The sequence below is a fragment of the Puma concolor genome, chromosome A2 (assembly GCF_028749965.1).
Source record: "Puma concolor isolate L17-30 chromosome A2, mPumCon1.1.hap2, whole genome shotgun sequence".
Taxonomy (NCBI): Eukaryota; Metazoa; Chordata; class Mammalia; order Carnivora; family Felidae; genus Puma; species Puma concolor.
In genome coordinates, this window is record NC_141668.1 from 161060265 (window position 1) to 161076727 (window position 16463).

General features: G+C 43.9%; 2 protein-coding genes across 2 annotated transcripts; both read right to left on the bottom strand.

Annotated features, from left to right (window-relative positions):
* Positions 1–1514: 1514 nt before the first annotated feature.
* On the bottom strand, positions 1515–2447 carry LOC112852947 (olfactory receptor-like protein OLF4). Its single transcript, XM_086684736.1, has one exon. It carries the CDS (start codon positions 2445–2447, stop codon positions 1515–1517), a length of 933 nt encoding a protein of 310 aa, XP_086540862.1.
* An 8458-nt stretch (positions 2448–10905) lies between these two features.
* On the bottom strand, positions 10906–16136 carry LOC112852948 (olfactory receptor-like protein OLF4). The gene is made up of 2 exons (XM_086682699.1): positions 16127–16136; positions 10906–11867 (listed from the first exon to the last, which is right to left on the bottom strand). The coding sequence occupies exons 1-2, from the start codon at positions 16134–16136 to the stop codon at positions 10906–10908; spliced, it is 972 nt and encodes a 323-aa protein (XP_086538825.1).
* Between the last annotated feature and the right edge of the window lie 327 nt (positions 16137–16463).

Here is a 16463-nt window from a genome sequence, read left to right on the forward strand (position 1 = left end):
ATAATTCACTGATAAAAGATAGAAGGCACTCAGCAATCCTGCACCTCAGTGAATAAACCCCCTCAGTTGTGAACACCATCTTCCGTGCTTTAGTAAAGAGGTGCGTAGCGTGAACTGGGACATTAAAAAAAAGAGAGAACTATTTTTTGTGGAGCAAAATGAATGTTTCGAAATTTTGCCTCCTCATATTTATGGTCATGCCGATACTAAGAACATCAGGTTGATCTATTTATTCAAATAGGTCTTTCTAAGTACACTCCACTGGGAGATGAATATTTGCTAATCAGGTTTGCCAGCGGCTATGGGAGGCTTTCTGGACCCCGAGCTAAATAACAGAATAAAACCAGGAGACCGGTTATAAAGCACAATAGCATGTTTAGCATAAGTGCCTGAAATTAAGCTTTAGATTTCTGGGGCATCGAATTCAAAGACAACCATGTGAAATAAACATATTGTTTATTATTTAAATAAACATATGGCTCAGCTACCCTCAGCCATACAGTATCTCTTCAGAAAGTCCTGGATAACCTACATACTGACACATAAGTGAATCAGCTTTTCCCCTTCAGCACATAAATTCTACCCAATAAAATTCTCCAGTGAAGTGTGAATCCTCAAACACCTAGCCACTCTGGCCGTGGGCCTTAATAGACCCAGGCCCTTCAGCAGCACTCTCTCTGTCTCCCTCTCCATCTCTCTCTCCCCCTCTGAGACATCCAGAAATGGCCCTTGGGCATCCCTGTGCCCTCCAGCTTATGTGAGTAATACATTTCCGTTTTTAGAGTTCTCTGATAGGTGTTGCTGATGTGTGTCTTGTGATCACAATAAGAACCCAGGGACCTGTGCAGTCACAGCGTAGGCCTGGTCAGGGAAAGGTCTGTGGGAATGTCCAAAAATACACGGGTGCAGGTGAGAGCCCGGGCTTTCCTGACTAAGCATTGGTGTCAATAGCCTGAGGTTTAAATGGAACAATGTTAGAATCCACATCATCAGGAGGAGTATTAAATGAAGTGAAGGAAAAAGACCGAGAGACTCAAGGTGGAAACTGTGGTTTTGTATTCTCCTTGACAATAAAATTATGGAAATGGCTTATTGATCAAGTGTAGCTTTATTCCATATGACGAGTAATTCATGATAATGATCTCAGGAAATCTAGGGGAAATTTACCTGGCATGGTATAAGTCATTTGAAATGAAATTAATTTTAAGAAATCCAACTACTCCCATGTGAAATATAGAAATTTCCAGGCATTCATGATCCAAGGTTGAGGAAAACATTGGTGACATATGAAAATAGACAAAGGGGAAACTGTCTGTATATCAGAAACAGCAGAAGCTTAATAAAGTTACTTAAATGTATAGAGAAGTTGACATAAATAAAGATGGAAATTCCAGCAAATAAATAGAGGAGCAGATTCCACTTCCACAGTCTAATCAAAGAATAACTAATTCTTGACTTTGAAGCTTTGAGACTTGCAATCATGGGCACGTCTTCAGCCCTAATATGATTGGCCCTCACATCAATGAAATCCAAATGATTCTTTTAAGAACCACCTTTAGGTCTTTGTTCCTCAGGCTGTAGATGAAGGGGTTCAGCATGGGCGTGACCACCGTGTACATCACCGAGGCTGTTGCACTTGAGTGTGAGCTCTGGGTGGCAGCAGAGCTGAGGTACACTCCTAGGCTCGTACAAAAAAATAAGGAGACAACTAAAAGGTGAGATGCACAGGTGGAAAACGCTTTATACTTGCCCTGAGCTGATGAGATTCCAATTATGGTTGAAACTATCTTAGAATAAGAGTAAAGGATCCCAGCAAGGGGACCTCCAGCCAGCAGCATAGCTGCAAAATACATCACCACGTTATTAAGAAAGGTGTCAGAACAGGCAAGTTGGATCATCTGATTGAGTTCACAGAAAAAGTGGGGGATTTCTACCTCTGTACAGAAGGACAGCTGCAACACCATTGAAGTTTGTAACAAGGAATGCAGGACACTTGTGATCCAGGACACCAGGACCAGCAGCCCACAGAGCCAGGGGTTCATGATGACCTTATAGTGGAGGGGGTGACAGATGGCCACAAACCTGTCATAGGCCATCACAGCCAGGAGATAGATGTCCAACCCTGAAAAGATTATGAAGAAGTTCATCTGGGTGATGCAGTCCTCATAGGTTATGACTTTGGTCTGAGTCTGGATGTTCCAGAGCATCTTCGGGACGGTGGTGGAGGTGAAGCAGATGTCTACAAAGGACAGGTTGGCCAGGAAGAAGTACATGGACGTGTGGAGGTGGGAGTCAGAGCTGACGGCCAGAATGATGAGCAGGTTGCCAAACACAGTGATCAGGTACATGGAGAGGAAAAGTCCAAATATGAGGGGCTGCAGTTCTGGTCTCCCTGAAAATCCCAGGAGAAGAAATTTTGATATCCGTGTGATATTTCCTGGTTCCATGAGGTTGCACTGACTGCCAGAAAGAGGCAAAGGACATCATTAATTTTCACATCAACAGTTTACTCACATAGTTGAAATGCTACCATTTATATTGTGCAGTCAAGAAGTTCATTTCAGTATCTTGTCCCTTTTGTCCCCAAAGGATTGTCCTTTTAAAGAGATTCCCTCCTGTTTCACCTCGATTAGGTGTTTTGGTCTCATTCTCCACACTCCCCAGCAGAGGTCATGCATTTTACTGTTTTACTAAGAATATCTTTCCTGCATGGGAGGAATATGTGCTGATTGTCAAACATGTTCCAGGCATTGTCTAGGCCATGAGCATGGGATACTGAAAAACCGAACGCAAGTATCATCCAATGATGGAGAATGAATAGAAACAAATAAAAATACTAATAAGACATTAGAGGGTGTCAAAGTGCTATGAAGAGAACAAAAGTAGATATAAAGGAGAGCGTGGATACGAGTGTCATTGTGTAATTGGTATTTGGTCAAGACCCGTGACAGGTGACATTTGAACAGAGACTTCAGTGAAAGGAGGGCAGGATCTGCAAGCATTTCTGGGGAAGTGTGTGCTGGCTGAGGGAATGGCCTCTGCTAAGACCCTGAGGATCATACTACTTGGAGCTATTGGGCTCCAAAATAGGAAGTGTTGTGTGAAGAGGAGTAAACAGAAGAGAAATCAGAGATGGTGTCAGGCAATTTCAAAGAAATGGGTGGCCTCATTGCTGGTTCCCCTTAGAGGGAAAGGAGTCACTCATCCACACTATATACTGCTTATATTTTAGAATCTATCTGCAAAGCCTCCTGTAAATTTACAAGGAGCCCTCCTGAATACCCTGTGCTGATTGAGTGCTGGCTTCTGTATTATTAGAGTCAACTTAGAATATATTAGCTAAGGCACCCCTGCTCTGGAAACAGATCCCCCTCCAGAAGACAAGACACACACACACACACACACACACACACACACACACACACACACAGCAAATCATCACTCCCTGAGCTGTGTTCTTCCATGAGTTCTCACCTCCAGCCCCAATAATTAAGCTCAGAGTGGCTATAAACCAATGTGGCCAGATCCATTATCATTCCTCACAAATGATGTAAAAATGGTACCTGAATTCCAATGATTGAGTTTCTTATGGACAAATACAATTGACAGGTCAGACTGGCGTGCTTCTTTTCTGTCCTGCATTTAAAGGAAAACAAACCATCTGCTCAAAATCAGAGAAACACACACACACACACACACACACACACACACACACACAGAGAGAGAGAGAGAGAGAGAGAGAAAGAGAGGCAAGAGTGAAATGAAATTGAAGTGGCACAAAAGATTTCATGGTTCATATGGTCACTGAAACCTGAGGGGCCGTGAAGAAGAAAGAGCATCCTGAGGTCTGACAACATTCCAAGTCTTGTTGCCTCCTTGATGCCCAGAAAAAATAATAAGGAGCAAAATTAAATGTGGTCAGAAGACGAAATTAGTGGGTTGTTCAGCATGTGGATCACCTTACAGACTGAATGCTCCAAGAGAAAAGTGTGCTAAGGGAATAAATCAACCCTTCGGCACAGGAAATATGCAAAGCACAGCCAAAGTTGGGCAGGTAATAATGAAGCAGTAGGAGACTTGGTTTTTTTTTCTGTGCCTGGTTCATATTTCTTTGACCCATTGGATGTCCTGTGATCTTAGAGAAGGTGGATAAGTCCCTTTCACTGTTCAGATGTGGCATCTTTTCTTTGTTTTTCCTGGCCTTTGCATTGTGACCTCTTTCTTGACAAGGGTAGTGGGCACACTCTGGTCCTGTTTCCGGTTTGCACAACACCCAAAGGTTTGTTCAGACCTTGCTCTACAGAATTCTGCACGCACCGTGACAGTCAGTCTAGGCTCTGAATCACCGTCTTCATAAGATTTCTGCCTGAGGCTCTTACAGCACACACTTATTTCATTCTACTATGACTCTGCCATATAAGGCAAGTACCAAAGGAACAGGGCCTTCTCTGACCTTGTCCACTGTGGTTTTTCAGGAAGGCATGGTCAGCCAAGCACATGACCATAGAGATCTCCAGGTTCTGGGCTAGGCTGGTGGCTGTGCGGTGACCTCAAGTAAATGCACCTGGCATTGATTCTCTCTGACCCTTTCCTGCTGGACCTGCTGGGAGCTCTGAGGGTGACGTGTCCATGTGGCTGTCTGAATTCCTCCTGGATGGTTATCGGTGGCAACTAAACCCTCTCCCTGCAGAAGATGGTGGGAAGGAGGCTAGCATGAGTCATCCAGCCAAGCTTCGGACTCTAGAAGCAATAATCAGGTCGCATCACCCCCAGTGGCACAGGCAGAGGGACTGCACAGAGGAGACATTTCTGGTTTCCTTTGTCTGTTCATGAGACATGTTTCCCTCTTGCTTGTCTAACCTACAGCACATGATTTCCCTGGGGGACACTGGTCTGGACACAAAGAAAGATTTCCTGGAGATTCTGTGTTCCCAATAATAACTGCATGACCCCTGTGTTGATTACTCCTACCTTGTGAGTTCTGTCGCTCCCAGAGTTCAAATATCCCAGCACCTAATCCCAACCCTGATTTTAACCCTGATTTTAACATTTCCCCAAAATCTAGGACTAACCAATCAGTCTGGATTAGATCCGTTGGATCTCCAAAATGTTAGCTTATGGTGGAGACCTGAGCCGAAATCAAGAGTTGGACGCTTCTAAGCCTGAACCACCCAGGCGCCCCCAGATACTCGTTTAAATATGTTGTGTATAGATATGGCCCCCATTAAGGGATTCCTTCTGCCACATTGATGTAGGGTGTTTTTTTTTTTGTCAAAAAGCTTCTTCTGTAAGTAACGACATATTTTATAATTTCACTGAGAAATTCTTCAAGTATTCAGAATATAAATTGAGTGCTGACCATGTTTCAGGCAATGAGCATAGGGTGTGGTGAAGAACGAAAATCCCTAGAAACATGGAGAAAAAGTATATAAGCAAGCAAGAGAATTCTATAACTTTTCAGATGGTGAGGGCTGCTGTGAAGAAAAGAAAAGCAGGAATAAAGGAGGGAGCCAATAGGGCATTCTATTTTAGTGGGTATTTAGGCAAATTCTGCAAACAAGGTGACATTGGAAAACAGAACTCATATGAGACAGAAAGGATTATGTGGGAAGCCTTTACCTGGCAGAGGGAATGGCCAGTACAAAGGCCCCAAGGGAAAGTATTGTTTCAAAAGTTCAAGGCAAAGAGCAAAGCCAGTGCTGCAAGGGCAATGAGCCTGATGGAGACTGATGACAGACGCTGTCACACATGTGAGGAGTGAAGTGGTCTCTCTGCTACAATTGTCATCTCAAGGCACAGGGCCGTCCTTGCCCACGCTACGTCTCCCTCTGTATACATCATGGTCTCAAGGCATCCCATGAGTTGCCACAGATCCCCTTCTTGGTGTCTTCTCTTGACTGAGTTCTGGCCCCTGTATTGTGTCATCTTGGGATTTCAGAGTCCTGACCCCCCTTTTTTTAAAATATGAAATTCATTGTCAAATTGGTTTCCATACAACACCCAGTGCTCATCCCCACAGTGCTCAATACCCATCACTCAGCCTCTCCCTCCTCCCTCCCCCCATCAACCCACAATTTGTTCTGTTTTTAAGAGTCTCTTCTGGTTTGGCTCCCTCCCTCTCTAACTTCTTTGAGGACTACTCACCCATCACCAGTCACAAGACACCATGTCCTCCTGGGTTGTGTATTCCCTGTCTTTACAGACCTCACCATCCCGGTTATGCTGGGAATAGACACAACCCAAGGAGGCCAGATCAGCCATCTTTTCCCCGCAAAGTATAGAAATGGTTCCCAGAAATGCCAGTTCTGAAGCCTCCCATGGACAAACGAATTCGAGGCTCCATATTGGAATGGCAAGTTTCTGCTGTGATTTACACAAACTTAAAAATGTCTGTTCAACACACAGCGAGGCAGAGAGTCGGGATGGGGGGGCGGGTAGTGAATGAAACGGATGAGGCAGAGCAATTATCTAAGAAACTCGTGTGGTTCCTGAGACACTGGGTGGTAAAATAAACTGCCATTGCCTTAATAGTAAGTTAAAGGAATAGAATATGGAAGATCAACAAAAGTGTGGGCACCCACTCTGTGAAATTGACACAGCCACTGGATAAATACATCATGTAATCAAACAAACAAATGAACACAGTGATCACCTGTCCTGCACTAAGTTGAATTGGCTCTCAGGCGAAGACAGGTTAATGAACTTGGCTTCCATTCTTCTGACCCTGTCATCCACGGCACACCGGGTCGTTGGGCTCACCTGGCTGGGGTGTGTGACAAAGTCTCCTTGTGACAAGTCTGAATGCCTCCCTGACTCCAGATGGTAGGGACTAAAGCTCTGTTCTCAGCTGAGACAGCAGGACGGAGTAAAGCATGGGCCCCCAGCCATAATTAGGGCTTGGAAGAACAGAGGGAGACCTTGTCCCTTCCCATCCAAGTTCTCACAGGCTGACAGGCGACCAGAGAGTATTTACAGCTCCCCGTATCTGCTCATTAGGCTCATTTCCCTCTTGGTACCCCAGCCTCTGATCTCATATTCCCAAGTGGAAAACTGCTCTGGACACAAGTATTTTTTCCTAATGACTCTCAGTTCCCAAAAGACTAGGTCAGAGACCAAGTGAATGCAGTTCTTTTTTTCCTCCCCTTTTCCCTGAACTTGTCCCCTTCCTGATGTGTAAATCGTCTGGCACCTGATCTCAGCCGAGACACACTTTCCTCCAAGTCTAAGACCAAGGAACCCTCCGGGATTAGTCCTCTTTGTCTTCCAAGCATTGCCTGTCCTAGGGACCCAGCTGTAGCATTTCTGGTGCTGTGTGTCTGTATGTCTCTTTGTTTGTTTTGAGAGAGAGGGAGAGAGAGAGCATGAGTGGGGGAGAGGAAGGGAGGGAGAGAGGGACAGAGAGAAGCTTTTTTAATGTTTATTTATTTATTTTAAGAGAGAGAGTCAGAGAAAGAGGGAGAGAGAGAATCCCAAGCAGTCTCTATGCTCAGTGCAGAAGCAATCTGGGGGCTCATCTCCAGACCATGGGGTCATGTCCTAAGCCTCAATCAAGACACGGAAGATGAACCCACTGAGCCCATGAGGCGACCCAGTGTCTACTGTTCTTATCAACAGCGCCGCTAGGAATCTACCCAAGGACACAGGAGTGCTGATGCACAGGGGCACGTACACCCCAATGTTTAGAGCAGCGCTTTCAGCAACAGCCAAATTATGTAAAGAGCCTAAATGTCCACCAACTGACAAATGGATAAAGAAGTTTGGTTTATATATATGATGGAATACTACATGTCAATGAGAAAGAATGAAATCCTGCCATTTGCAGCAACGTGGCTAGAAATGGAGAGTGTTATGCCAAGTGAAAGAAGTCAGGCAGAGAAAGAGAGATACCGTGTGTTTTCACTCATAGTTGGATCTTGAGAAACTAAAGAGAAGAGCATGTGGAGGGGAAGGGGAAAAGAGATTTACAGGGAGGGAGGCAAACCATAAGAGACTCTTGAGGACTGAGAACAAACCCAGGGTAGGTGGGGGGTGGGGGAGATGGGAAAGTGGGTGATGGGCAGGGAGGAGGGCACTTGTTGGGATGAGCACTGGGTGTTGTATGCAAACCATTTTGACAATAAATTTCATATATTAAACAAAAGAAAAAATAATACAGCAGAGAAATGACTTCTGACAATAAAACTTGGGTGCCACAGTGCTTGGCCTCCAGACACTTTTTCTGTCACTTGTTTTATAAGACGTTAAAAGCTGTCATTTGGTCCCTTGTTATAAAATGGTCCTTAAATACAACAGATGTGTTGAGATCTAGTTATGTACTACAATGTGAGCTTAACATCTCACAGGGAGTTTGCATGTAATCTACATAAAATCTTATTCCTCAGGAGTTATAGTTATGAACTACATTTTACGATGTATAAATGCTGCTTGGTCATGTCTTGTCATCTGTCCAAATTTAATACCTGAGTATCTGGTGTCTCTTGAGATTGATTCTGTCAGGATGCTTCCAGTTCTCAAACTTGGGGCGTGGTTCTCAGCCAGAAATGAATTTTCCCCTGGGACGTCTGTCAAAGTCTGAAGAGAACCTGTCAAAGACCTACAGTCCCCAGGAAAGCACCCCCAAAATACTGTTATCCTGCCACCAATGTCTCACCATAAACAGTGAGAATCCCAGCTAGACCAGCATGTCTCCAACTTCACTGTGCCTGTGAATCCACACGGATCCCTCTACAAACGCAAAATCTTAGCGATTCTGCATTTCTCCAAGCTCCTGGGTGAGGCTGAAGTGCAGGTCTGAGTCTACGGACCACTGTTTGATCAGCAAGAAGATGATCCTGTGTTAGAGATAAGTGTGGGTAGCGTGAAGGCTTCTGCACCAAATCTTGTCCTTGCGTGCCTGTAATTGTGAAAGGATCGTGTATTCGCTCATTCTTCAGGGTGTGTGAAATCTGTGTTTATTGCTTTTATAAGTGACCAAAATAATACCCTGATGAACAAGCCTTTACACTAAGGAGAATAAGGCACCATCAGATATGCCCACATCCTAATCTCCAGGCCCTTTCACATGTTATTATATTTTTTAGAACAAAGAAGGATTTATGCAGCAGATTGAACAGGGCTGCTTGTCAGCTTGGGCGACTCTGAAGGACGTGCCCATTTGTGCAGAAGAACTGGGGACCCTGAACCACACCCCAGCAGGACATGCAGTTCTTGGGTGAAGCGTCCTCTGGTCAAGCAGGTGGAAGAGAGTTCAGAGCAGAAAGGACGTATTAAATACATGTTGCTGATACTGTGCATTCTCCATCGCGTGGGATTTGTGACATATATCAGGAAAAGGAAGCTATTTCGTGTAACAACGGAAAGAATCATATGAGCGGATCGCATTAGAAGTTTTCAAGCAGAAACAGGAAGATAATTCAGTGATAAAACGTAGAAGACACTAAGCAAACCTGCGCCTCGATGAACAAACTCCCTCAGTGGTGAACACCATCTTCCATGCTTTAATAAATAGGTGCATAGCACGAACTGTGATTTTTTTTAAAAATGAGAGAAATATTGTGTGTGTCACAAAATGAGTGTTTCGAATGTTTGCCTCCTCATATTTATGATCAGGTCAATACCAAGAACATATCAGGTTGAACTGTTTATTCAAATATGCCTTTCTAAGTACACTCCACTTGGAGATCTAGATTATTAGCTAATCAGGTTTTCCCAGTGACTGTGGTAGAATTTCTGGACCCCGAGCTGAGTAACAGAATAAAACCAAGAGACCGTTTACAAAGCATAAGGGCATGTTTAGTGCAAGGGACTGAAATGACGTATTTTCCCCGGGGTCCATTTCGAACACAACCATGTTGAATAAACGTATCATCAGATGTGTTCCACAATCACCAGATAAGCCCTCGGCTACCCCCAGTCACGAAGAACCGCTTCAGAAAGCCCTTTATAGACTAGAGACTGACACATGAGTGAATCAGCTTTTCCCCTTCAGCCCACACATTCTACTCAATACAATTCTCCAAGAACGTGTGAACCCAACACCAGCTACCCACCCTGGCCATGGTCCTTGAGAAAGCCAGATCCCTTTGCGGCTCTCTCTCTCTCTCTCTCTCTCTCTTCCTCTTGACTCTCTCTCCCCTTCTGAGACCTCCCAGAATGGCTTTTGAGCATCCCATGTGCCCTCCAGCATACATGAGTAATAAACCTGGGGTTATTAGAGTCCTCTGATAGATGTTGCTGACCTGTGTCCTGCAGTCACAATAAGAACCCAAGGGCTGGTGCAGCCACAGCATAGGCTGTGGTCCGGGAAAGGTCTGTGGGAGTGTGGGCAAGCTCATGGGTGCGGGTGAGTGCTTGGGCTTTCCTAGCCAGAGCGGGGTGTGAATTGCCTGAGGCTTGAATGGAACAATGTTAGAGTCCACATCATCAGGTGGAGTCCTAAAGGAAGTGAAGGAAAAGACTGAGACACAAGGTGGAAACTGTGCTTTTGTATTCTCCTTGACAGTAAAATGATGGAAATGGCTTTCTGATCAAGTGTAGCTTTATTCCGTACGAAGCGTATAATTCATGATAATGATCTCAGGAAATCTAGGGGAAATTTACCCGGCATGGTATAAGACATTTGAGATGAAATTAATTTTAAGAAATCCAACTAGTCCCATGTGAGATACAGAAATTTCAGGCATTTGTGACCCAAGGTTGGGGTAAACTTTGGGGACGTCTGAAAATAGACGAAGAAAAACCGTCTGTATTTCAGTCACAGTAGAAACTTAATAAAGTGAGTTCCTTAAATGTAGAGAGAAGTTGATCAAACAAATGGAAATGCCAAGAAAGAAATAGAAGGAGTAGATCCTACTTCCACAGTCTGATCAAAGATTGGCAGTTCCTGACTCTGAGGATTTGAGTCCTTCAATCATGGGCATGCCTCCAGCCTTTGGATGATTGGTTCTTATAATACTGGATCCCAAGGATTCTTTTCAGAGCCCTCTTTATGTCTCTGTTCCTCAGGCTGTAGATGAAGGGGTTCAGCATGGGCGTGACCACCGTGTACATCACCGAGGCTGTGGCACTTGACCGTGACCTCTGGGTAGCAGCAGAGCTAAGATACACACCTAGGCTGGTACAATAAAATAAGGAGACAACCGACAGGTGAGACACACAGGTAGAAAATGCTTTATACTTGCCCTGAGCTGATGAGATCTCACGTATGGAGGAAACTATCTTAGAATAAGAGTAAAGGATCCAGACAAGCAGACCACCACCCAGCAGCATAGCTGCAAGATACATCACCACGTTATTAAGAAAGGTGTCAGAAGAGGCAAGTTGGATCATCTGATTGAGTTCACAGAAAAAGTGGGGGATCTCTACCTCTGTACAGAAGGACAGCCCCAACACCATTAAGGTGTGTACTAAGGAATACAGGACACTTGTGATCCAGGACACCAGAACCAGGAGTCCACAGAGCTGGGGGTTCATGATGACCATGTATTGCAGAGGGTGACAGATGGCCACAAACCTGTCATAGGCCATCACACTCAGGAGAAAGTCGTCCATCCCTGCAAAGGTTATGAAAAAGTTCATTTGTGTGATACAGTCCTCATAGGTTATGACTTTGGTCTGGGTCTGGATGTTCCAGAGCATCTTCGGGACGGTGGTGGAGGTGAAGCAGATCTCCACAAAGGACAGGTTAGCCAGGAAGAAGTACATGGGGGTGTGGAGGTGGGAGTCAGAGCTGACAGCCAGGATGATGAGCAGGTTGCCAAACACAGTGATCAGGTACATGGAGAGGAAAAGTCCAAATATGAGGGGCTGCAGTTCTGGTCTCTCTGAAAATCCCAGGAGAAGAAATTTTGATATCTGTGTAATATTTCCTGGTTCCATGAGGTTGCACTGACTGCCAGAAAGAGGCAAAGGACATCATTAATTTTCACATCAACAGTTTACTCACATAGTTGAAATGCTACCATTTATATTGTGCAGTCAAGAAGTTCATTTCCGTATCTTGTCCCTTTTGCCCCAAAGGATTGTTCTTATGAAGAGATTCCCTCCTGTTTCATCTCAGATTTGGTGTTTTGGTCTCATTCTCCACACTCCCCAGCAGAGGTCATGTATTTTACTGTTTTACTAAGAATATCTTTCCTGCATTGGAGGAATATATACTGAGGGTCAAACATGTCCCAGGCATTGTCTAGGCCATGAGCACAGGATACTGAAAACCAAAAGCCACTATAATCTAGTGATGGAGAATGAATAGAATCAAATACAAATATTAATAAGACATCACAGGGTGTCAAGTGCTATCAAGAGACAAAAGCAGATATAAAGGAGAGCGTGGATATGAGTGCTATTTTGTAATCAGTGTTTGGTCAAGACCAGTAAACCAGGTGACATTTGATCAGAGACCTGCAGGGAAGGAAGGCAGGAGCCCAGAGTCTGTGTGGGGAAGTGTGTGATGGTAGAGGGAATGGCCTCAGCTAAGGCCCTGAGGATGAAACTACTTTGAGCTATTTGAGTCCAAAACAGGAAGCATGTATGGGAAGGGGAATGAGCAGGAAAATGATCAGAGATCGTGTCAGGCAATTTCAAAGAAATAGGTGGCCTCCTTGCTGGTTCCCCTTCAAGAGAAAGGAGTCACTCACCCACAGTATGTACTGCTTGTATTTTAGAATCTACTTGCAAAGTCTGCTGTAAATTGACATAGAGCCCTCTAGAATACAGTGTGTTGATTGAGTTCTGGCTTCTGTATTATAAGAATCACCTTGGAATATATTAGACCATGTCCCCTGCTCTGATGACGGATGTCATTTCACAAGGCGCGCACACACACACACACACACACACCAAATTAGTGATCCCTGGGCTGTGTTTTTACCATGACTTCTCACTCCAACCCCAACAATTAAGTTCGGAGTGGGTATAACTCAAGATGCGCAGATCCAGTATCATTCCTGCAAATGACGTAAGTTTCCCATGAACAAATAAAATTGACAAGTCAGACTGGCATGCTCATTTTCTTTCCTGTATTTAACGAAACACAAACAATCTTCTCAAAATCAGAGAGAGAGAGAGAAACAAGAAAGTGAAATAAAATGGAAGTGGCAGAAAAGATCTAATGGCTCAGGTGGTCGCTGAAATCTGAGGGGCCATGAAGAAGAAAGCCCATCCCTGGTTCTGACAACATTCCAACCCTTGTTACCACCCTGATGCCCAGCAAAAATAGTAAGGAGCAAAATTAAATTCATAGGAGACGACATTAGTGGGATCTTCAGGGTGTGCATCGTCTTACAGAGTGAATGCTCCAAGAGAAAAGTGTGCTAAGGGAATAAATCAACCATTCGGCACAGGAAATACGCAAAGCACAGCAAAAGTTGGGCAGGTTATAATGGAAGGTAAGAGACTTGCTTTTTCTTTGAAAAAGCACCTTGAGACTTTGCTATTTCTTTGACCAACTGGATGTCCTGTGATCTTAGAGAAGGTGGGACAAGTGCCTTTCACTCTTTAGACGTGGCATCTTTCCTCTGTTTTTCCTGGGCTTTGTGCTGTGATCTTTTGGCCGAGTGTTGGGCACACTCTGGTCCTGTTTCTGGTTTGCACAACATGCAAAGTTCTGTTCAGACCTTGCGCTACAAAATTCTGCACATACCATGACAACCGTTCTGGCTCTAAGTCACCATCTCCGTAAGATTTCTGCCTGAGGCTCTTACACCACACAAACTGTTTTCATAGTCCTATGACTCCACCATTATAAGGCAAGTACCAAAGGAGCGGGGCCCTCTCTGACCTTGTTCACTGTAGGTTTTCAGAAGGGCATGATCAGGCAAGTATATGGCCATAGAGATCTCCACGTTCCGGGCTAGGCTGGTGGCTGTCAGGTGACGTCAGGTAAATGCGCCTGGCTCTGATTCTCTCTGGCTCTTTCCTCCGGGTCTTGCCAAGCTCTCAGACTCACCTGGCTGGGAGCTCTGAGGGAGAGGTGTGCATGTGGCCGTCTGGATTCCTCCTGGATGGTTATTGGTGGTGACTAAACTCTGTCCCCACACAAGACGGCAGAACGGAGGCTAGCATGAGTCTCCCAGTCAAGCTTTCGACTCCACAGCAACAACCTGGTCCCGTCAGCCCACAGTGGCACACGCAGTGGGTGTGCAAAGGCGGGATTTATAGTTTCCTCTGTCTGTTCATGAGGCACGTTCCCCTCCTCCTCCTCTTTGGAGCAGCACATGATTTCCCTGGGGGACACTGGTCTGGACACAAAGGAAATTGTTCTGGAGGTTCTGTGTTCCCAATAGACCAGGTTATAACTGCGTGACTCCAGTGTTGAGTATTCCTTCCTCATGAACTCCGCTGCTCTCAGAGTTCAGACCTCCCAGCAGCGACTCCCAACGCTTATGTCAATGTTTCGCCCAAGTCTAGGACTGAGCAATCTGTGGGGATTAGTTCCCTTGGATCTGCAAGCTGTTGGCTTGTGTTGGAGATACAGTCCTGCCATCTACACAACATTCCGGTTTTCCTTTTCAACAAAGAGGAGAAAACAGCCCCTTGATACGAACCCTGAGCACTACGTACCGCAGTTTCATGACACATTTGCACATTTTTAGGACTTTCATTCCACATCACAATTAAGAGCTGCTGTTCAGCCCCTCTTTGTAAAGAATTTTTTTAATTATATGAAATATGTGAGATTTTTTTTTCTTGCAGTACAATATGAGCTTGGAATAGAAAAGTATACAGGTTCTTCCCGGTAGCTTTGAGAAGAAATCAGGCCTTGCAATCATTTTCATTTTAGACCAAGGTGAACCACTTCTGGGTTCTGATCCATCGAATGTAAGAACATAAATGCGTTTTAAAACACCAATGTAGTTATTTTACATCAGCGTTAGGACTTAACGACAAATGTTGTTCCAATGAAATTTTGTTAAGAATCTGAGATTAGGGTTCTCCCTTCATTCACGGAGTTTCCCCTGGGTAAAGGCATTTTGCATCGTAATCTCATCTCTAAGTAGAAAAGGAGATTTAAAATCAATTTACAGACATTCAATCTCTTTAGCTGGTAGAGAATTTCTCAGTACGTAACTGCAAGCATGCTTCAGATTTTGATGTCTTGGAGGCATTATGACAGGAAAAGTAATTCATCCTTTAAATGTATGCCTATCATTTATGTCTATCTTGAAATCTTTGCGTCTACACATCTTCATTCTTTTAAATGTATATTAATTCAAACATTTACTCTTTTAATACCTACACCTGCAACTTTCTCTTAAGTTTCCTTTCTACATAAAATAAGAGATTATGTATGAGTTTGCATTTAAAGTGAATAAAGATGGGGCTCTTGGATGGCTCAGTTGGTTAAGCACCTGATTTTCGCTCAGGTCACAATCTCACATTTTGTGAGTTCAACCCCCATGTCAGGGTCTGTGTTGACATGAGGCTGCTTGGTATTCTCTGTCTTTCCCTCTCTCAGCCTCTCCCCACACCTCTCTCTCAAAATTAGATGCGTAAACACTAAAAAAAATTTTAGGTGAATAAACAAACACACAAAAAAGCAGAATGATACCTACAAATACAGAGAAAAAAACTCATGGTTTGCCTGAGGGTTGTGGGGGGATGGGAAGAATGGGTGAAGGGCAGTGGGAGATACAGGCTTCCAGTTATGGAATGAATGAGTCTTGGGGAAAAAAGGCACGGGGTATGGAATACAGTCAATGATACTGGATGGGTCTGTATGATAACAGACAGGAGCTACCTTTGTGGCGAGCACCGCGTAATGGGCAGAGAAGTTGAATCACTACGTTGTGCACCCGAAACTAAGGCAACATTCTTGCCAACTATACTCAGATAAGATTTCTCTTAAGTGAGTTTGTGTTTATGTACATATGCATATATGTGTTTATTTGAAAAAACACATGCAATATATATGTACAACTTTGCCTGTGAACATTTTCTTTGGACTCAACAAAGCTAACTATAATTTAAATTAAGAAAATAATAAAATAAAATACAATTTTGCTTCATCATATTAAAGGACATCTAGAGTCTGAGATCATATTCTAAAGTCAATCTATTTATTAAAATTTGTTGTTCCATGAAAACTTTCCTTGGAGATACATATTTGGTGAACACTTGAGCAAGGTACTGACGATCATACACATTGTGGACAACAAGGTACTAAGAGACCAGGATCCTAATGAGGAGAATAAAGCCCAGCTATAAGACACATTAATATATTAAGTGTCCACTATTAAGAGCAGTTAAGATACTGATATCAAAGGAACATTGGACATATAAGTGAAAGAAACATAATCTCGCAGAGCCTGATGAGGTGCTTGAAATTGTCAACTGCAAGATCATGACCTGAGCCAAAGTTGGACGCTCAACCCACTGAGCCACCCAGGCATGCCAAAAATAGAGTTCTTTTAGAGACACATAATAAAATATTAGAGATAAAAAAAACAAACAATTTGTATTTTTAA